The sequence below is a fragment of the Schistocerca cancellata genome, chromosome 4, assembly GCF_023864275.1.
Source record: "Schistocerca cancellata isolate TAMUIC-IGC-003103 chromosome 4, iqSchCanc2.1, whole genome shotgun sequence".
Taxonomy (NCBI): Eukaryota; Metazoa; Arthropoda; class Insecta; order Orthoptera; family Acrididae; genus Schistocerca; species Schistocerca cancellata.
Window position 1 is genome coordinate 530,193,005 of NC_064629.1, and position 23,248 is coordinate 530,216,252.

At 40.6% G+C, this 23,248-nt stretch overlaps 1 protein-coding gene across 1 annotated transcript in view; it reads right to left on the reverse strand.

The window, feature by feature from the left end:
* LOC126184557 (cyclin-dependent kinase 10) overlaps nt 1-23,248 on the reverse strand; it is a 107,285-nt gene that overhangs the window by 46,589 nt on the left and 37,448 nt on the right. The window contains exon 2 of the mRNA XM_049926984.1: nt 1,705-1,821. Within this exon, the coding sequence (XP_049782941.1) occupies nt 1,705-1,720 (16 nt within the window). The 5' untranslated portion in view covers nt 1,721-1,821. The remainder of the gene's footprint in view (nt 1-1,704; nt 1,822-23,248) is intronic.

The window sequence follows — 23,248 nt, forward strand, 5'->3', positions numbered from 1 at the left end:
TGGTGGGTCTGACACACCGGTGTCAATGTGTTCTTTTTTCCATTTCCAGGAGTGTATGTTTTTGTATGCTTATACCTTTTCAAAATTTGTGGTGACTTCTACTTTTTCCATATTTGACTAGCAATACCTAGATGTTAAGTTATCATCAATGTATATTCAGCATTTCCATTTCAGTGGTCAAATTATGTTCAGAAATACATACTACACAGCATGATTTATATGATGCAGTTTCTCTAAACAAATCACAACTTCACTGACATTATTTTTAACCACCTAACATTTTGCTGCAATAAGTTAACTTTAACCTCTATTTTATCTTCACATATTCCAGACACAAAATTTTCAGTTACCTTAACTTCCTTAAAGACGGATAACTTTAGATCTGAATTTTCTCTTAAAATCTTGCTGCCCTCACACCACAGACTGCAGCAATATTACACTTCACAGTGTCCCATTAAATATTAGGATAGTATCAACTTGGCCAATTTTTCCTTCACTTCCCTGTTGAGATCTAGGTCACGACTTCAAAAAAAAACCATCAACAACAACCGAATCTGTGATTGGCCATACAACAACGAGAAGAGCTGATCTTACTGCATGTTGTCCTGCCTCACAAAGCTGTCCCAATGGGGCTGATAATAATGCATCAAAACAAGAACAAATATATACACAGATCATTGCTCTAGTTATCTTTACCAAGTCACTCTCAATAGTACACCCCTGAGCCTGCTAACACAGGGTGTCCCAAAGGAATGGTCAATATTCATGGATATGACAGGAACAATCATTTGAAATGAAAAAGTCTAGTAAACATATGCTGCAGACCTTAAGAGCTGTGAGAACTACTACATCTTCGGTAATGTGAAACAAATCTCTTCTACTGCAAGCTCTTTGGTTTCCATATTTTGGGAGCAGTTAATTTGGACCAAAACAAGAAAAAAATTGTCTAGTAAACATGGGCTCTAAAATGTTCACCTTACAAGCTATGAGTACTTGTTCAGTAGAAGAGTCGTGTTCCACAGCAGTGAAGATGAACAAGTGCTCATAGTTCTTAAGGTACGCACTTTAGAGCCCATGCTTACTAGACTTTTTTGCTTCAAATGATTGGTCCTGTCATATCCCTGTGTACCAAGCACTGCCCCACCTACCGACAGAACCTTATCTCTCTTTTTAAGATTATTACACAAAGAAACTATGTTCTCTATTACATGATTAAGACATGCATCTGACTTGAAGTTTGTGATCTGGTAGCTGTTACCTACTCCTTCTTACAGAAGTTGGCCACACCTATTCCACGAACTGATGGTGGCCTTTTCCCAACAAAAAAAACTACAGGTACTCTTCTGAAGAACAATATTCTACAGGATTCAGAAAGTTTCGATCTGCTTCCATTTTTGCTTTCGTGCAAATAAAAATCGTGGATTGTACAAATATATAATAATTATTAAGATTATTTTATGAGCAGAATCAAAGAATTTGAATGTATCATGCCACTGGCTCTTGCTCAACCACCCTTCTAATGAATGACCCAGGAACTATAAGATGAATCACACAATGATCTTGACAGCTCGTGATTCTTTAAAACAGTAACTAATTACTTCTGGTTTATCTTAATTGCTTAGATATTTTTTCCCATTTCCCTATCCAGAATTGAACAAGGCATATTTTAGAAAAAGTCTCAGGAAAGATAGAATAAATAATTACTTATTTCCGGCTCCATCTGAATCTGAACATCTGGCTGAGTCACTTCTTCCGACTCAGGCAGCAATTCCACGTTTTCCGCCAGTTCAAGGCTGTTTATTTCCACTTAATCAAATGAACCTGAAATTTTTCAAAATATATGACTGAGTATGCAACAGAGTTAACAAATTTGAAAAAAGAATGGATTATTTAATTTATACAATTTTATACAAAATTATGTGTACTGAGACATGCCATTACCATCTTACACACTGGTTTCTCAAAAACTTTGTGAAAACACCGGTATCTCAGAGATTGACTGTTAAGTGTCTGGGTTCCCTTTTCGACCCTTTCATAAAGTGATTTCCCTAAATGTTTCAAACTGACAGGAAACTGACCGTACCCAAAAATATATTGCACAGACAACTGACTACAACTAATATATGGTGCACTAATCTCCATGAATCCACTCAAAACTTCTCATATGGGTGTCTTTGGTCTTACATGATTTAATAATTCATTCAGTTTCATCTTTTCTTGTTTCCTGCAGCTGCATGTGACGTACACAGTCCAGTCACATTAATGAGACCACAGCCTATGTTCGACATCTACGTGCCATAACCACTCACAGACAGCAGATGGTAACACTAGCAGTGGAGGGTACATAAAATGTGTCAGTGAAGTCTTTGTCATAACGTGGAAATGGAGTGATTTATCTGACGTCCAATAAGGCATGATCTTTGGCTTTCAGGCAAAATGTGGAAGCATTTTCAAAATGGCTAATTCAGAAAACTGTTTGTGTGCCCCTGTGGTTAGTATCCTGTGCATGGCAAAATGGCTCTGTCCAAAACTGGCACCGAGAAAACTGTGCTGCACCATGGGCCATAGATGAACTGAACCATACAGAAGTGTAAGGGTACTCGTGACTTCTTGTTAGTACGAACGATTAGTACAAGATATTGCTGCTGTAAAGTAGCACTGCCAAGATGAAATGATAGATTGTCGGGATTAGATTGACTTTTAATGAACCAGTGTTTTGTGAGACTGTGCAGGGTGTAAGTCAAAAGTTAATTGCTGCAAAGTACACAATTGCAAATATGTTCCATTCGAGGAGGAATGATATCTGGAATAAGTTTCATGCTATGACCAATACTTCAAATTAAAAATGTACAAATTTCATCCAATGCAAACAAAATGGTTGTGTTCTTGTTTATTCCACCTTCATCATGAGAAAATGCTCCTGCTGCGTCAAATGAAAACTGGGCTCAGAGCAACATCACTGTTATATCCCCGTGACAAAAAAGTTCACTGTTTCTGTATTCATTTGGTCATGGTAACATGTGTTTAGGGGACAACACTGAGTTCATTTTTGTAATTTATTTTAATAATTAATCACCATTTAGAAATTTAACTTCACCCTCATGTCATGTTTTCTGGTACTGCCATTAAAAATTCAACAACACCTCAAAAGTGTTTATATGGCAACATAATTGTTGGAGATTCTCTGAATAGATATTAAATATTAAAATAAATTTACAGCAGTTTTCAAAAAAGTTTTACCTATACAAATGTATGTATAAAAGAAAAATTTCATTGCTAACTGATCTGTAGTTATAGTGGTATAACGTGCTTCTGTCATTTAGGCAGATCAGACACTTTGTGACATTTCAACTTGCACTTGAGAATGGCTATAAAGCCGAAATCATGATTGTGTGAAATAAACAAGTAATAATATACAGCTTAATGGAAGAACTTTCTTTCAAAATGGTTATGTACGTTGTGGGAGTGGTGAGAGTCCACAGTTATATGTACTTGTGAACTCATGTACTCACTTTCCTTTCTGAGCAAATTAAATCAACATGTATGCAACAACAGACTCGGGTGATGAGTGCGCTGTTGCAGAGACTCACGGGTCAAGCCTATGGGAACATGGAGGTGGCGAATTTGGGGATGACAGCACAGGACTTGCTGGTGACTTTAAAGTGCGTATATGGAGCTCATTTTTGATCTCTAGTGTACAGTTCTGCAACAATCGCTGGAAAGGACCAGGTCGGAGAAGGTAATGTTATGAACTGGTGAATGTTTTAAAGGCATTCTCTGGGTGACCTCATCAATTGGGAAGGCACAGTGGATCAATGCAAGTATGTTTTTATCCTTGGGGACCATGTCTATCCTTAAATGCAGTTTTTTTTTTTTTTCACCTTGGCATGATGGCATCTACCAGCATGACAATGCAAAAGTCACACAACTCGTATTGTATGTGCATGGTTCAAAGAGCACCAGAATGAGTTTACTGTACTCCCCTGGCCACCAAATTCCTGGATTAAAACCCAACTGAGAAACATAGTGCAGCTGCCATGGCACTGGAGTCAGCATGGCTCCACATCCCTATCAGTACCTTCCATTACCTCATCGACTCTCTTCCTGCACATCCACACTGCAAAAGATGGTTATTTAGGTTTCTGAGAGGTGGACACATTACTGTGACTGGACCGTGTATTTGTCTCTGAACACAAGCTATCAAGAGTTCTGTATATTTAACTGCACCAATAAAATTTTTATTTAACTTGCAGACTGTTAACAGGAAGTTAACAGAAAGTGATTACTAAATATTTCACACAGCTCTGGTGGATCACCAAAAACTTCAGTTTTTCACAAGAGAGGTGTAATATGTCAAGCACCCACATTTTGCTCTGATATCTGTCATAACCGATCATATAGTTTTAATTTTGGCCTGAGAGCTTTCTATTTTCTTGGTGTAATGCATGTTTGATGACATTTTTCAGCACTTTGTAGTAATGTCTGCAGTGAAATTCTGAAAGTGGTGTCTGACTGTCCTCCATATTATGATACAGCTCCTAAATAATATTCTAATGCTATTAGTTATCCAAATTGGTTGCTTATTAGCAGTGCGTATCTGCCTAAATTTTTTGAATGGCAAAGAGAGTTATCAAAGAAAGAAGTAAAGGTTTGAATTACATTTGATGTTTAAGCTGTCTGTATTGTAGACTTCTTGATATGTTAGTAGAGTTCAGTCCGGAGGCAGGACATTACTGCATAGTCCAACTGGTGGTAAAGGGGAGGGGGAGAGTGTATGTCAATTGAATTATTGCTTTCTGAGACAAAAGCCAGTTTTGAGGAGTTGGTTATCAACTTTATTTGCAAGTAGATGGCTAGATTTTGCTGTCAAATGAGAGATACAGTTTTTATTATTATTATTATTATTATTATTATTATTATTATTATGAACCCAGTAGCAAGATGGTGTGATCTTCATCAAAAGATATGAACTTGGCGAAGTCTGTTAATGTGAAAATAAACATGATTTTTTTTTTATGAAGCTAAAGCATTTCATTCTGTGTGATTATTTGACACTCATACTTATGAACTAACATCTTGAAATTTGCTGTTTCTGAAATTATGAAAATGCCCAGTTTGGAATTAAGGTGGAGACTATTCACAGTATATTGTTTCCAATCCAATGGTTGGATCTTGTGACCTATATGTGACCAATCAGATTATGAGACTGTTCACATCACTTGCACAGAATTGCATGGCTGGTGACCCTTTCAAAAACCATCATAGAAGCATAGGTGTGGAGGAAGATTATCTGTGTCTGCCAATTAATGTTTCCACACTGATTACAGCACATTGCCTGTATAATGTAGACACCAGTATTGGACATTCGTTCCATGATTTTGCAAAGAGGAGGAGGTAACTCTAAGTATTTCTTCAACTTCAGAAGCATCTGATGTGAAATCTGCACAACATGAAGGATGTAAAATAACTTTCCAACCTGGATTGCAAGCCATTCCCTTGTTATGTGTAGCGTAAGGGCAGGTGGGGTGTAATACGGTCATGCCCAGTTATGATATTCCATGATGTTTTTCTAACAGTGTGAGCCAGTTTTTGTAATGTTTCATAGAAGACACAAGAATCAGCGATGTTTCAAAGAAGCAAAAACTGGACAATAGCTTTGATGGTGAGTCTGCCTTGCATTTTTCTATTGACTAACTCTCAGATCTGTTGTGAGCTGACCATGTTCCATAGCTCATTGCAATACCGTCCAGAAAATAAGATACCTTTCATGTCAAAAGATGAATCTTCAGTTTAATGGGACTTAGAATCTATACAAAATTCAAAATATGCTTCCTAAGCATGTTTTCCACAATGGTGGTTATTTTGTGCACATCCTGTTGACAATAGAGATTATGGCAGTGGTATCAATTATGAATCTAAGAGTATACCTTTCCTTTCATTATGATTAGGCTTGCACTTTTGCTTTCTGGATAATTCCATGTAACTCTTTGATAGCATACAGCAGTGTGTGAGCACAGACCACTGCAGCAGGGCATCAGTTATCCTAAACAACTGCGGACAGGGGCAAGGTGGGAGTCAGAGGAAGCTAGGATAACTTATTTTTTGGACAACAATCATTTATGAAAACGTAGACAGAAACACTCAATTACACACAAAGCTGAACATATACAGGATTCATAATAAGTATCAAAAACTTATTTAGTCTTGATACTAAAACTTTACAAAAAGTACATACGAATATGGGTCCCAAAATCATTTGTTATGGAGTTATGAAAGGAATTCCCTGTAATGACTCCTGGTCATATAATTTACCTCAAATGTGCACTTTTACTCACATTCTTGTTTACAGTTGCTCATGGCATCTCTTTCGTTTTGTCTGATTGTCATTTGTTCTATTTTACAGTAACTTCCACAACAAAACATCATCACAATATAGTCAATGTCTGAAATTACAGGACACACACAACATGTATGGCCTAGGAGATGCGAATGTGGATGAAGCACATCAAATTTATGCTGAACTTTATTTTGGGAGGTAGTTACTTTACATAAGAATGTTTGTACGATTCTACCAATGCTTGCAAGAAACAGGCTCACTTGCAGATGATGGAAGACCACATGATGTTTGAACGCTTGAGTTTGAAGAATGGGTTCCTTGTACTGTGGATGAAACACTATCAACTAGTACAAGGAGAAATGTGAAAAGAGTAGGCATCAATCACGTGATGATCTGAAATATTATGCATGAAAATCTTCTGCAACCGTATCACCTTCAACATGTGCAAGGATTAAATGAGGCAGGCTTTCCACCAAGTGTGTGCTACGTTCATGCAATTCCTTAGCATGTATCTTATTCACTCATGAGACTGGCTTCTCACACGACATGATCTTCAATCATCACAACAATAGTCTACCCTTGTTAGCTGAGTGGTCAGCATGACAGAATGTCAATCCTAAGGGCCCGGGTTTGATTCCCGGCTGGGTCGGAGATTTTCTCCGCTCAGGAACTGGGTGTTGTGTTGTCCTAATCATCATTTCATCCCCATCAACGCACAAGTCGCCGAAGTGGTGTCGAATCGAAAGACTTGCACCCGGCAAACGGTCTACTCAACAGGAGGCCCTAATCACATGAAATTTACATTTACATCACAACAATCACATCTGGGCTCGTAAAAAAACCTCAGGAAGTGTGGCAAGGCAGGAAACAACAGAGGTTCAACCCCAACACGTGTGGTGAAATCATTCATGATTATCTCATTTTCACACCATTGTACTGGACAAACGTATCTAGCTTGTCAGACACAAGTTGATTCATTTTATTGATGATGTACCTCTAGAAATCATCCAATGAATGTGGTTTATGCATGATGGCACTTCACCTGAGGTTACACAAGTAGTTTGACAGTATCTTGATAACCAGTGGATTGATCAAGGGTGATCCATAGCATGGCCTGCCTTAAAATCCTTAGCATGTTCAATTCCTACATCCAATGCTAATGTTCTGAGAGAGCATATCCAAAATTGATCTAAGCAGAAATTGAACTAACCAAGTGTTTCATCACAGCATACAGCAAAGTATGCAACACAGGCTCCAGAGATGCAAAGAATCAGGAGCTGGTAACTTTGAGCAATTTTTGTAAATGTAAATGTGTTTGGTAAATGCATAATCTTTGTGCCATGAATAATACATACTTCATACCTCCCCTACAAAGGATTTTCGGACCCATGTTTGTATGAACATTTTGTAATGTTTCAGTGTCAAGAGTAATCCCTCAAGTCTGTGACATGTTTTTACACACAGTATATATTTTGTATCACAACCCACAAATAACACAGCAAACTAACAATGTAGCCTAATTTCCATGGCCACTACATCATGCCTACTGTTGTGGAAATAAATCCACAATTTGTTTTTGATTCAGAGTCCAGGCTAATTTTTTCCCACTAAATTTCGCTAACATTTTAAAGAAAGACTCACAGTCTTCTCATTCTTGCACTATCATTATTACTAGGCTCTTTCTCATTGCCGCAAGGGTCTTGGTTGCTCCTAACACTGGCTATTATTGCATCATCAGTTTATACTTGAAAGTCAATGTCAACATCACATGTGAGCCAATCCTGAATATTTTCCTGATCACTTTCTTCAAGTCCTGAAGAGTCTGTAATAAACCAAACCAGTTTAAAAACAAACTGCTATTTCGTGGCTCTTCAGGTGCAATGATGGACTCATGTGAAGGAAGGAGCTTATTCAAACCTTTTGCTGCCGTAATGTCCTTGATAGTAACTAAAACTTCAGCTGCCATATACAGCATCCTTCAAGAAATGTTCAGTTGTTGAATATTAGTCAAGTTTTTCACCATAAATGTCCAATTCCTCAATTCCATGCCTAGGCTGGAAATACACAATACAGCCAGTAGTTGTATTAAAACCAATATTAATTCCTTCTATCTTGTTAATTCCAAGTGTGTTTCACGAATCAAAGGGCCATTTATAGTTTGTTCTTGGGTATATATTCACATGAACCATGTGTAAAGTGTGATGTCTAAATCCTGGTTTTCTGTCATTTTCATTCCTTCTTCGGTGCAAGCCTATACCTTCACTGTCAAATACACTCACCAGTTTTATAATAATATCACTGTTCTTTGTAATGTCTCATATTGTTGCATTTACATCTCTATATTCCCAAGCAAACCTTGATCCACAAGCACCTTGTCACTGTCTATTATGTTAAGTTTACTGGAAACACCGAGAGCAACGCATTTACGTTTAGTCGCCATTTCAACAACAGTAGCCTGACCAGGTTCAGTCACCAATGCATAACAACAACAACAACAACAACAACGTGAGTGCTGAAACTAAAGTTTGGAAGGTAGGAGACGAGATACTGGCAGAAGTAAAGCTGTGAGTACCGGGCGTGAGTCATGCTTCGGTAGCTCAGATGGTAGAGCACTTGCCCGCGAAAGGCAAAGGTCCCGAGTTCAAGTCTCAGTCGGGCACACAATTTTAATCTGCCAGGAAGTTTCATATCAGCGCACACTCCGCTGCAGAGTGAAAATCTCATTCTGGAAACATGTGTGCTGTTGGGCAGGCAGGGGGAAATTGCCAAATTGGCCAGCCAAGTGCCAACAGAACTTCTAAATGGCGCAAACAAAAATTAAAATTTGCCAGCTGGAATGTTTACACTGTACCAATATTTAGGATGATTGGTATTTACATAATCAATGCTCTATTGTATATTTAAACACAAATACCAATGGTTAAAAGATAAGAGTAAGGGAAAAAAAGTTCACAAGGTCAAGATAAAATATCCACTAACTGCCAATACATAAATTCTGAGAAATGGGAATTATTGTAAAATTATGTGGTTGATGTGGTTGTTTTTCTAAAGTGGAACATAAGTGTTTTATCTGGAAAACTAAAGTTCTATGTGAAATTTCTGTATACAGGCATGTATCCACCATATAAAAGCTGTCTAAATAATGAAGACGATGGAAGGGGTATTGTGCATGGCCAAATGCTGTAACGAAGTTGGACTGCTTACCACATTTGAGACATAGTGGGATATGCAGCAATGTGTGGTAATGGAGTACCAGTATCATTGGAAAACAGTCCACATAACTAATCCTTGTGGATACACAACCAGTTTTGGTTTTGTGAAGCCATCTATATCTACATCATACTCTTCAAGCCACCTAATGGTGTATGGTGGAGGGTACTTCTGGTACCACTAACTGATCCCCCTACTCTGTTCCAGTCACAAATAGTGTGTGGTAAGAATGATCATCGATAAGCTTCTGTTATTGGCTCTAATTTCTTGAATTTTCTCATTGTGGTCATCACACAAGATGTATGTGGGAAAAAGTAATATCCTGTCTGACTCTTCCAGGAAAGTGCTCTCTCAAAGATTGAATAGTAAACCTCTTTATGACATACAGCACCTCTCTTGTAATGACTGACAACTCAGTTCGTTGAACATCGTAACGCTCTTGTGCCAGCTAAATGAGAATGTGATGAAACGTGCCACTCTCCACTCTCCATTGGATATTCTCTCTCTCTCTCTCTCTCTCTCTCTCTCTCTCTCTCTCTCTCTCTGCCCCCCCCCCCCCCCCCCCGATTGATGATTTACATTTCCTGAAGATTCTTCCTATGAGTCTCAATCTGGCATCTGTTTTCCTACTATTTGTTTTGTGTGATCATTCCAATTAAAGTCGCTGTGTACAGTTACTCCTAGAAATTTTACAGTAGATACAGTTTCCAGTAGTTTCTTATCGACAGTGTAGTTATAAAGTATTGACTTTGTAAAGTATATAAAGTATATATATAAAGTATTGACTTTGTATGCGCAATATATTACATTTATTTACATTCAGGGTCAACAGCCAGAGCCTGCACCATTCATCAATCCTCTGCAGGTCACTCTGCAAATCAGTACTGTTCTGGCATTGGTACTTCTTTACAGACAACCACATCATCTGCGAACAGTCTTAAAGAGCATCCGATGCTTTCTACTGAATCATTTATACGCAGTGCAAACAATAATGGTCCTCTGACATACTTTACCTGGAAAAGTATATGTTATATTCACTGTTTTTACTCATATTGTCTATATTACACCATTTTAATATGCAAAAACCTCTGACAGTGATTAGACTATCAGTTAAAACTAGAAGTACAGAAGTTTTTTTATTGTTTTCAAATAAAACACTACCATTATCATATTCTGTTACATGAATAGAGGAAAGATTAGTTCAAATGTTTGCTCAGTGAACAGAATTTCCATTAGGTCCCACAGCTGAAGAACATTCCCAGTTGATAAAATTTTGACCTCAAGTAACGAAGAAGTGAAAATGTTCTACTGATATTCTAAAGGTTTGTAAAAAGTTGACAGTGATAATTTTGTGGGTGTATTGGAATAACACCACTGAGTGCACTGTGATTTGGGAAGACTCCATTAAAAGACATAGAACATCCAAAATCTTGTCCTACTAGAAACGATAATATGATTCATAAACCAGATTTTTTTTTTTTTTTTTTTTTAAGTGTCTCGGTGTTACATTAAAGGATACAATTCTTTTTGGTACACATGTATGAAGAAAAAAAAGGGAAGCCGCTGCAGCTGGTTTGCTACAATGCTGTATTTGGGAACTTTTGTAACTACAAAAATGAGGGCAGGGCATCCTTGACCTGAATGAGAACAAATTTAAGTATGAAACTGTTAACTGTCAGCGTACATTCCTTTCATTGGAAAATATTTCTCAAAAAGTGAAACAATACTTGGTTTTGCCAAAAATCTGCTGTGTAATATCTTTATGAATGTCTTCATTATTTTCAAATTTTGCATCCGCAAAACTGGGCTTTTAATTTTGCCATATCAGCATTACACATATGATGAGGCATTCTGTGCAGCTCTATTGTTGAATAGAAGCCTTAATGAGGACTACTTAGTGAGCTGGCACATTGTCAAGTGAGACTAGCAAGACTCTAGAAACGTTTCTCATGTTCTATTCTACTGTTTCAGATAGGTAGTAGCAGGCTGAAGCTTGAGATGGTGAATGACACCGATCACTTAGATGAAGAGCGCCAAATACAAATAGGCATCAGCCTTCTGATTTTCGTGGGCACATGCACATCCTGAGGCATCGAGAAATAATTAATTTTGTGAGGAGAGATGTGTGACCAGAAGGGAGGGGGATTTTAGGGGAAAGGGTTTGCTACAGTAAGTTGGTTCAAGTGGATGTGGATCGCAGCAGTTATGCCGAGATGAAGAGGCTTGCACAAGATAGACTAGCATAAAGAGCTGCATCAAGTCAGTTTTACAGCTGACCATGTGAACAACAGGAAGACATAAGTGTATCTTGGTTTTTCTTAGATCTGGGCATCTTGTTGAACTGTGACAAATGAAGGGACTGGTGATCTACTGGTAAAGCTCATGCCTGGAAGCCACAGAATGTTTTAGTCAGCCTTTAACCTAACCTTCACCTCAAAATGATGTGAAAAATCACCAGGAATGATGCATGGGGTAGGTTAGGGACATGCAAATCGCCAAAATGGGGTCCAATTGAAAGACTTGAAGCAGACCATTGAGCCACGCAAAATCACTACCTGTAAAAAAAGACTTCTTACATTTTACGAGGGGTACTCTACTCAAAATAGGAAGTTGATGATGAAGTCTTTAGAGACAGAGTATAAGCTTTGGTTGGACCAGTAATGGGGGGAAATTGTGCACTGTCTTTTCAAAGGAAACACTCTGATCTTCATCTTACTTTCTTTAGGGAAACTGTGGAAAACCTACAGCTAGGTAGACAGACAGGGTTTTGAATCCCTCGCCTGCCTAATGTGAGTTTATTGTGGTCACCATGGCGCCACCTCACTCGGTCTTATTCTAAAAGTAAAACAGAATTTATTACTCCTAGAAGACAGGATGTTCCATGGCATTCTGGAAAAGAGACATGGACAGATACAACAGAGGACCCTACCACATATTAGTGCAACAGGAAATACAATCTTAATGAGATTTCAGTTTAGGGCTATGATTACCCACAGACCTTACATGAAAAAAAACTTAAAGTACTTGGTCATTTGCCTTGCAGCAAGTTTAGACTCCATAGCCCTCCATGCTTCTCTTTTCTCTGCTTCCTTTTCATTCTTTGATATCCTCCTTGTGGTCTACTGACATCGTCTAACATCTGGTATTTTCTTCCGCCATCCCCCCTTTTCCCCAGAATAAATTCTGCAATTACATCTACTCGAAAGCACTCGTCTCAAATTATGTCCTATCCAGTTTATCCCCTATTCTTCACTGTCAGCAACACCCTCTGATCTACAACTCTTCTCAGTACATACTCATTCCTGACTTTATCAGTCCAGCTGCTCTTCTCCATTTTGCACCATATCCCCATTTCACAATCTTCAATTCTCCTCTTGTCCTGCTTTCTCAATGTTCATGTTTCTGCTTTGTACAAGGCTGCACTCTGTATCATGGACTTCGTTTGTTGCTTTCTTAATTCTGTGTTCAACCCACCACCTAAGAATCTTTTCTGCTTTTGAAATGTCTCTTTTTACCAGTGCCATTCTGACTTGGATGTTCTGTTGACAATGTGTATGTTCCCCAATTCAACTTCACAAAAGCTTGTCTAATCTCATCTGCTTCATGGTTTATGACTTTATTTAATACTTTGCTCATATTTTCTTTGTTTTTGTTTTTTGTTTATTTTCATACCATATGCTACACATGCTCATCAAGGTCATTTAGCATTGGATCTCTTCATTTTCTGCAATAATCACCATGTCATCTGCAAATCTATCATATATTTTCAGTACATCTTTCCTGGTGCCTCTTTTCCTATCCAAAACCTCTTCAGTATTTCCTTCAAATAAGTGTTAAATAGGAGCAGCAAGATATAACAGCCCTGTCTGCCCTCTATCCCAGTCTAGTTGTTACTTGGTATCATTGTAATATGTACCCTTGCCTTTTGGTTCGAGTACAGATTTGCAAATAGTCTTCTCTCCTTACACTTTATTCCCTTCCTCTTCAACATATACATCAGCTTATCCCTCTGCACTCTGTCAAAGGCCTTTTCAAGATCTATAATGGCCACAAACACTTCTTTATTCTTATCTATGCATCTACACCTACATAGATACTCTGCAAGTCACTTTACGGTGTGTGGTGGAGGGTACCCTGTATCACTACTTGTCATTTCCCCTCTTGTTCCAGTCACAAACAAAGCATGGAAAAAACAACTGTCTGTACACCTCCATATGAGCCCTAATTTCTCGTATCTTATCTTCATGGTCCTTACGTGCAATGTATGTTGGCGGCAGTAGAATCATTTGGTAGTCAGCTTCAAATGCTGGTTCTCTAAATCTTTTCAATAGTGTTTCTCGAAAAGAATGTTGCCTTCCCTCCAGGGATTCCCATCTGAGTTACTGAAGCATCTCCATAACATGTGTTATTTGAACCTGCCAATAACAAGTCTAGTAGCCTGCCACTGAATTGCTTCGATGTCTTTCTTCAATCTGACCTGGTATGAATCCCAAAGACTCAAGCAGTACCCAAGAATGGGTCGCACTGACATCTTATATGCAGTCTCCTTTACAGGGAACAACTCTTTCCTCCAATTTTCTCAATACACCAAAGGCTACCACTTGCCTTCCATACCACAGTTCTCACATGCTCGTTCCACCTCATATCTCTATTAAACATTATGCCCATATATTTAAATGACATGACTGTGTCAAGCAGGACACAAGTAATACTGATCTGAACATTACAGGTTTGATCCTGCTTCTCATCCGCATTAACTTACATTTTTCCAGATTTAGGGCTAGCTGCCATTCATCAAGGGCTAGCTGCCATTCATCACACCAACTGGAAATTTTGTTTATGTCATCTCCTATCTTCCTGCTGTCACTCAATTTTGACATCTAATCATACACCACAGCATCATCAGCAAACAACCACAAATTGCTGCACACCCTGTCCGTCAAATCATTTATGTATACAGAGAACAACTGAGGTCCTATCACACTTCCCTGGGGCACTCCTGATGATACCCTTGTCTCTGATGAACACTCGCTGTTGAAGACAACATACTGAGTTCTAGTATTTAAGTAGTCTTCACGCCACTCATATATCTGTGAACTTATTCCATATGCTCGCACCTTCGTTAACAGCCTGGAATCGGGCACTGTGTCAAATGCTTTCTGGAAGTCTAGAAATATGGAATTTGCCTGTTGCCCTTCATCCATAGTTCTCAGTATATCATGTGAGGAAAGGGCAAGCTGAGTTTTGCACAAGTAATGTTTTCTAAAACGATTCTGATTCGTGGATGTAAGCCTCTCAGTCTCAAGAAAGTTTATTATATTTGAATTGAGAATATGTTCAACGATACTGCAGCAAGCAGAAGTTAGGGATATTGGTCTGTAATTTTGTGGGTATGTTCTTTTACGTATTTTTTATATACTGCAGTCACCTGTGATTTTTTCCCGTCGCTTCGGACTTGGTGCTGGGTGAGAGATTCACAATAAATGCTAGTTAGGTATGGGACAATGCCATAGAGTACTCTTTGTAAAATCGAACTGGGATTCCATCCACAACTGGTGAGTTATTTGCTTTCCAATCTCTCTATGCCAGACACGCTTATTACTATATCGCCCATACGGGAGTCTGTCCGATGGTCAAATGACGGTATGTTTGTACAGTTATCATGCGTGAACGATTTCTTGAATGTGAAATTTAAAACATCGGGTTTCGTTTTGCCATCTTCAACTGCCACACCAGACTGGTCGACAAGGGACCGAATGGAAGCCTCAGACCCACATAGCAATTTTACATACAACCAGAATGTTCTTGGGTTCTCTGCCAGATCTTTTGCTAAGGTGTGATGGTGGTAGTTGTATGCTTTGTTAGTAGAGCATCTGCGAATTTCGTTATTAAAACATGGTGGGTCTTTTACATGCTTCATTCACTTACTAGGCATGTAACTCTCCAGACTAAGATTTACAATCTGCTCAAACTTTGCCCATAATTCCTCAACATCCACCTTACTGGAACTATGTGATGTCAATTCACTGTCTAAGTGTCCGCTCCCAGTAGCTGAGTGGTCAGCGTGACAGAATATCAATCCTAAGGGCCCAGGTTCGATTCTCGGCTGGGTCAGAGATTTTCTCTGCTCAGTAAGTGGGTGTTGTGTTGTCCTTCTCATCATCATTTCATCTCCATCGACACACAAGTCGCCAAAGTGGCGTCAACTCGAAAGACTTGCACCAGGTGAACGGTCTACCTGACGGGAGGCCCTAACCACACGGCATTTCCAACTGTCTAAGCAAGATACTAATAACTGCTTATCTCCTCTATCTAGCAGAAACATTCTCCGAGCCTTGTTGACTGATTTATTAACTTTCGTAGTCATAGCTGCTATAATGACATCATGATTGCTAATCCCCATTTCTATACTGACATTGTCGATACGGTCGGATGTGTTTGTAGCTAGAAGGTCTAAGATACTTCCGTTGTGTGTGGGCTGCTGAGGCCTCTGCCCATAATGCTCTGAAAGTTCTAGACTGGGGAGAGTTGCTTCTGTTTGCAATTGCTTCTGGAACCACGATTGTACCCAGGTGTGCACCTCTTTGTCCGAAGCAAGTCAACGGCCACAAATGGCTTTCTTCAGGGCTTCAAAAACATGGAAATCGCTAAGGGGCGAGAGCGGGACGTACCGACGATGTGCAAGGGTTTCCTATCGGCCGCGCGGGATTAGCCGAGCGGTCTGGGGCGCTGCAGTCATGGACTGTGAGGCTGGTCCCGGCGGAGGTTCGAGTCCTCCCTCGGGCATGGGTGTGTGTGTGTTTGTCCTTAGGATAATTTAGGTTAAGTAGTGTGTAAGCTTAGGGACTGATGACCTTAGCAGTTAAGTCCCATAACATTTCACACACATTTGAACTTTCTTTTGGTTTCCCATCGAAACTTCTGCTGCGTACTCTAAACAACCTTGAAAACATGTAGGTGGGCATTTTGTTGGCAGGTTATTTCGACTACACTGAGTTTCGCTGAGAAGCCCTTAGGCTCGCTGCATTGGACGAATTTACCATCGCGAATTCGCATCGTCATCATCTCACGCGTTTCAGCAGTGTATGTGAAACAATTGAGCCTCGCACACTACGGCAGTGACGTTGCGAAATCGTCGCGTTCCTGCCAGCCGCTGCCGATCACCGCGAAGGAGCAGGCTTGTTGTTGAATGGAGAAGTGCACGAGTGTTCGCAACCGCAGCAACAGCTGCCGTCAGCCTGCCACTAATCCTTCCGGTTTGGGCGTGAAATTATTCATTGAAGGGGTGAAAAAATACAAGACAAATCTCGCAAAGAGCATGACGGTAAGGTGGGGTGGGGCGGGGGCTGGGCGTCCTACGTGAGCAAACTGTTTCGAACGCAGCGCGGTACGGCGACTGCGCGAAAATTCCAGTCGCCAGCAGTTAAATTGTACTACGCGAGTGCACATGCGCGTGGCACTGTGCGACGCGCGATGCGGCGAAGCGAACGCGATCAGTTGGTTTGATAGTTTCATCCGGATTGGACCCGGCTTGTGGTTTGTGGTTCAACTTAAAATGTCTTAAATTTTGATAAAATCTGTTTTACAGGCTGTACCAGAAGTACCATTACCCCCCCCCCCTCCCACCTCATCTAACAGTGTACTACACTTCAGAGCCAAAGGAACTGGTACACCTGCCTAGTATCGTGTAGGGCCCCCGCGAGCACGCAGAGGTGCCGCAACACGACGTGGCATGGACTCGACTAATGTCTGAAGTAGTGCCGGGGGCAATTGATACCATGAATCCTGCAGGGCCGTCCATAAATCCATAAGAGTACGAGGGGGTGTGGTCTGAACAGCACGTTGCAAGGCAGCCCAGATATGCTCAATAATAGTCATGTCTGGGGAGTTTGGTGGCCAGCAGGAGTGTTTAAACTCAGAAGAGTGTTCCTGGAGCCAGTCTGTAACAATTCTGGACGTGTGGGATGTCGCACCGTCTTGCTGGAATGGACATTAATGGATGCATGTGACCAGACAGGGCGCTTACGTACGTGTCACCTGTCAGAGTCGTATCTAGACGTATCAGAGGTCCCACATCACTCCAATTGCACACGCCCCACACCATTACAGTGCCTCCACCAGCTTGAACAGTCCTCTGCCGACATGCCGGGTCCACACTTGACCTCTTAGCTACAAATAATACCGATCTAATAGAGAGCGTCATGACGGATATAGGGATTAATGAACACAAGGTCATTGTAGCGAGGCTCAAAACCATATCAACAAAAACCACTAAAAATAAACGCAAAATATATCTATTTAAAACAGCAGATAAAAATTCGCTTGATGCCTTCCTAAAACAGTGTCTCCATTCCTTCCAAGCTAATTATGTAAGTGTAGATCAGATACGGTTCAGATTCAAAGATACAGTATGGACAGCAATAGATAGATTCATACCGCATAAGTTAATAAGAGACGGGACTGATCCACCATGGTACACAAAACACGTCAGAACACTGTTGCAGGAGCAACGAAAAAAGCTTGCCAAATTCAGAAGAACGCAAAATCCCCATGACTGGCTAAGTTTCACGGAAGCTCGCAATTTAGTGCGGACGTCAATGCGAGATACATTTAATAGTTTCCACAATGAAATATTGTCTCAAAATATTGTAGAAAACCCGAAGAGATTCTGGTCGTATGTAAAGTACACCAACGGCAAAAAACAGTCAATACCGTCACTGCGCGATAGCGATGGAAATGTTGGCGCTGATGGTGCCACTAAAGCGGAGTTACTAAATACAGCTTTCCGTAAGTCATTCACGAAAGAAGACGAAGTAAATATTCCAAAATTCGAATCCAGAACAGCTGCTAGCATGAGTGACATAAACGTAGATATCTTAGGTGTTGCGAAACAACTCAAATCACTTAAGAAAGGCAAGTCTTCCGGTCCAGATGGTATACCAATCAGGTTCCTCTCAGAGAATGCAGACAAAACAGCGCATTTCTTAGAAATCATATACAATCGCTCACTTGACGAAAGGCCTGTTCCTAAAGACTGGACAGTAGCACAGGTCACACCAATATTCAAGAAAGGAAATACGAGTAACCCATTGAATTAAAGACCCCCATCGCTGACCTCAATTTACAGTAGGATTTCGGAGCATATACTGTCCTCGAACATTATGAATCACCTTTAAGAAAATTACTTATTGATACATAACCAACACTGATTCAGAAAATATCGTTATTGTGCAACACAGCTAGCTCTTTATTCCCATGAAGTAATGAGTATTGTTGACAAGGGATCTCAGATCAATTCCATATTCCTAGATTTCCAGAAAGCTTTTGATACCGTTCCTCAGAAGCGACTGTTAATCAAATTGCGTGCATATGGAGTATCGTCTCAGTTGTGTGACTGGATTCGTGATTTCCTCTGAGAGAGATCACAGTTCGTAGTGATAGACGGTAAATCATCGCGTAGAACAGAAGTGATATCTGGCGTTCCGCAAGGTAGTGTCATAGGCCCTCTGCTGTTCCTGATTTATATAAATGGTTCAAATGGCTCTGAACACTATGGGACTTAACATCTGCGGTCCCCTAAAACTTAAAAGTACTTAAACCTAACTAACCTAAGGACATCACACATATCCATGCCCGAACATGAGACTGTGGCGGTCGCGCGGTTCCAGACTGAAGCGCCAAGAACCGATCGGCCACACCGGCCGGCTGATTTATATAAATGATCTAGGTGATAATCTGAGCAGCCCCCTTAGACTGTTTGCAGATGACGCTGTTATTTACCGTCTAGAAAAATCATCAGATGATCAATTCCAATTACAAAATGATCTAGAGAGAATTTCTGTATAGTGCGAAAAATGGCAATTAGCACTAAACAAAGAGAAGTACGAGGTTATCCACATGGGTACTAAAAGAAATCCGATAAATTTTGGGTATACGATAAATCGCACAAATCTAAGGGCTGTCAATTCGACTAGATACATGGGAATTACAATTACGAGCAACTTAAATTGGAAAGATCACATAGATAATATTGTGAGGAAGGCGAAACAAAGACTGCGCTTTGTTAGCAGAACACTTAGAAGATGCGACAAACCCACTAACGAGAAAGCCTACATTACACTTGCCCGTCCTCTGCTGGAATATTGCTGCGCGGTATGGGATCCTTACCAGGTAGGATTGACGGAGGACATCGAAAAAGTGCAACGAAGGGCAGCTCGTTTCGTGTTATCACGCAACAGGGGTGAGAGTGTCACTGATATGAAACGCAAGTTGGGGTGGCAGTCACTGAAACAAAAGCGGTTTTCTATGCGGCGAGATCTATTTACGAAATTTCAATCACAACTTTCTCTTCCGAATGCGAAAATATTTTGTTGACACCCACCTACGCAGGGAGAAATGATCATCATAATAAAATAAATCAGAGCTCGAACGGAAAGATTTGGATGTTCCTTTTTCCCACGCGCAATTCGAGAGTGGAATGGTAGAGACGTAACAAGAAAATGGTTCGATGAACCCTCTGCCAGGCATGTAAGTGTGAAATGCAAAGTAACCATGTAGATGTAGATGGATTAATGACGTTGTCTCCACACCCGTACGCGTCCACCCGCTCGATACAATTTGAAACGAGACTCGTCCAACCAGACAACATGTTTCCAGTCATTAACACTCTTATGTCGGTGTTGACGAGTCCAGGCGAGGCGGATATCTTTGTTTTGTGCGGTCATCAAGGGTATACGAGTGGACCTGCGGCTCCGAAAACCCATATCGATGATCTTTCGTTGAATGGTTCACATGCTGACATTTGATGATGGCCGAGCACTGAAATCTGCAGCAATTTGCGTTAGGGTTGCACTGCTGTCGCGTTGAATGATTCTCTTCAGTCGTCGTTCGTCCCGTTCTTGCAGGATGTTTTTACGGCCGCAGCGATGTCGGAGATTTGATGCTTTACCGGATTCCTGATATTCACGGTACACTCGTGAAATGACCGTACGGGAAAATCCCCAATTCATCGCTACCTAGGAGATGCTGCGTCCCATCGCTCGTGCGCCGACTATAACACCACCTTCAAACTCACTTAGATCTTGATAACCTACCATTGTAGCAACAGTAACCGATCTAAGAGCGTTGCCGATCGCATTTAAATACACTTGCCTATACCAGTTTTTTCAGTGTAATTGCTTTTTCTTGTTGCAGGTAATACTGATTTGTGAGAAGAATGGATGATGAATCGAATTACACCCTGGAACAACGAATCGTCTTGAGTACCTGTGTTCATGAACCCTGGGAAAACACAGAGAAATTCGAAATGAGTTCACCATTAGAATTAACATGGCTGCAGCACCGAAACCAACTATATTACGTTGGGAGAATAAGCTGTTTGGAACTGGTTCCACAAGAGATAGACCACGATTTGGAAAACCAAGAACAGCAGACACACGTGTGGAAGTTGCAGCATCAGTGGAGCGTTCGCCGAAGAAGTCGCCACGTGAGCTATCACGGGAAATGAACAGCCCATTAATGACTTCACTGCGCCATATGCGAACAGCCCTAAACCTACAACCGTTCAGACTCTAGTTTGGGAATGAATTGAGTGATCAAGACTCGGAGAATTGACGCGACTCCTGTGCGCGGTTACTGGAGGCGAATAATTTTGCGCCATGAAAATGCCAGGTTGCACACAGATCAAGTGCAGCAAACGGTGGTAATCTGATGGTACACCCTCTTCCAATCAGATCCACATGACAAGAACATATCGCACGGATACAAGCAATGGGACTTTCGGAACACCCTGTAGAACATCTGTATTGTGGAACTAGAGAAATAAAATTGGCACTTCATTGTGGAAAGTATTGATCGCAATTTTATTTACTGACATGTTTCAATACATCGTCATCGGAACAAAACCATGTTAAAAAGGAAAAGCTACATTTACAATATGAAATGCCATAGAAGAATTACACGCACAATGGGCAGCCGTTACATCAATACTTACAAAGAAATACAAGAACGAGCAACACAGCTGTGAGCACATAAGACATTGAAAATGGCTCATACATATATGAAACCTAGTGTCAAAATGTACATAGACACCATTAGTTGTGAAGTGAACAACTGCTGTCACTAGTTGGCTCTGGCACTGAATACAGCGCATAAAAGATTATCGAAGAATGTAACGAACAGGAGATCATACATTTAATATCAATTACGTACTATGCACGCATAGTATTCCAAAAAAAACATGTACTGCACGGAACAGCAATTAACAATGTAACGAAATATATAGATTTCATGTGGAAAGTTAGATGCTACAAGTACTAAACACAGAGTAGGCATCGATAAGATAATTTGTATGAAGCTATATCGCATTCTACGCTCACACTGTAATCATTTACGAACATAAGTCATATTATTTCTGTATTTTATATCTTGCACGTTGTTATAATTAAGGTCTTACTGATACCTTCTGTATGTTTAGTAACTGTAGCGGTTAACATTCCACATGAAATCTGTATATTTTGTTATATTATTTATCGTTATTCTGTGCATTTCATATTTTTTTAATACTATGCCTGCATGGTCCCTCTGTGGTTTTCCAACCGTATAGCACATAATGAAATTTTCGCTATGCACCAGAGTGTGCTCTGATAATGAAACCTCCTGCCATTAAAACTGTGTGCTGGACCGAGACTCGAACTCGTGGCCTTCATATAAGTGCACACTCTGTTGCAGAGTGAAAATTTCATTCTGGAATCATTCCCCAATCTGTGGCTAAGCCATGTCTCCGCAATATGCTTTCTGCCAGGAGTGCTAGTTCTGCAAGGTTCACAGGAGAGCTGCCGTGAAGTCTGGAAGGTAGGAGACCAGGGACTGGAAATTAAAGCTGTGAGGATGGGTCGCGAGTCGTGCATGGGTAGCTCAGTCTGTAGAGCACTTGCCCGCGAAAGGCAAGGTCCCGAGTTCGAGTCTTGGACGGCACACAGTTTTAATCTGCCAGGAAGATTCATGTATAGTACATAATCGATGTTCAGAGTATGATTCAAGCATACTCACTGAATAGCAATGGTTGCCATTTCAATTCTTCATAAAAATAATGAAACTCTCCTCAACACGCCTTTGAAAAGAAACAAAATTTATTTCACTCGTTCGTCGTGAACAATATTTCTTCTGTATTTGATATTTAAGATACGAATTTTCCATTAAAATGACTTTCGTCTATCCATGATGCATGTACTGTGCTGACTGGGCAGGTGTGCTGACGGCGGGATAACGCGTTTACTTCCACTGACAGTTGACTACGCGCAGACGGAGATGTGTATAGCACGTGTGAAGCGACACGACGCGCGACGCATATGTTCAACACGCGCCGTGTAGGTCCTGCGCATATTGAGACGCACAGTCATTCTCTGCTTGCGCCGGTTGGCGATGCACTGCGCAGCGCTGACAAAATCGAGGCGCGCGCGCGCTCTTAACCTTTCTCAAACTATTTTCCAGAAATAATCTGGCGAAAAAGTTCATTTTTACGTTACTTGTAGCTTTATACGTCAGCTTCATGGGTAAGTTGGTTGGTTGTTTCGGGGAAGGAGACCAGACAGCGAGGTCATCGGTCTCATCGGATTAGGGAAGGACGGGGAAGGAAGTCGGCCGTGCCCTTTGAAAGGAACCATCCCGGCATTTGTCCAGTGTCTAACCACTGCGCCACCT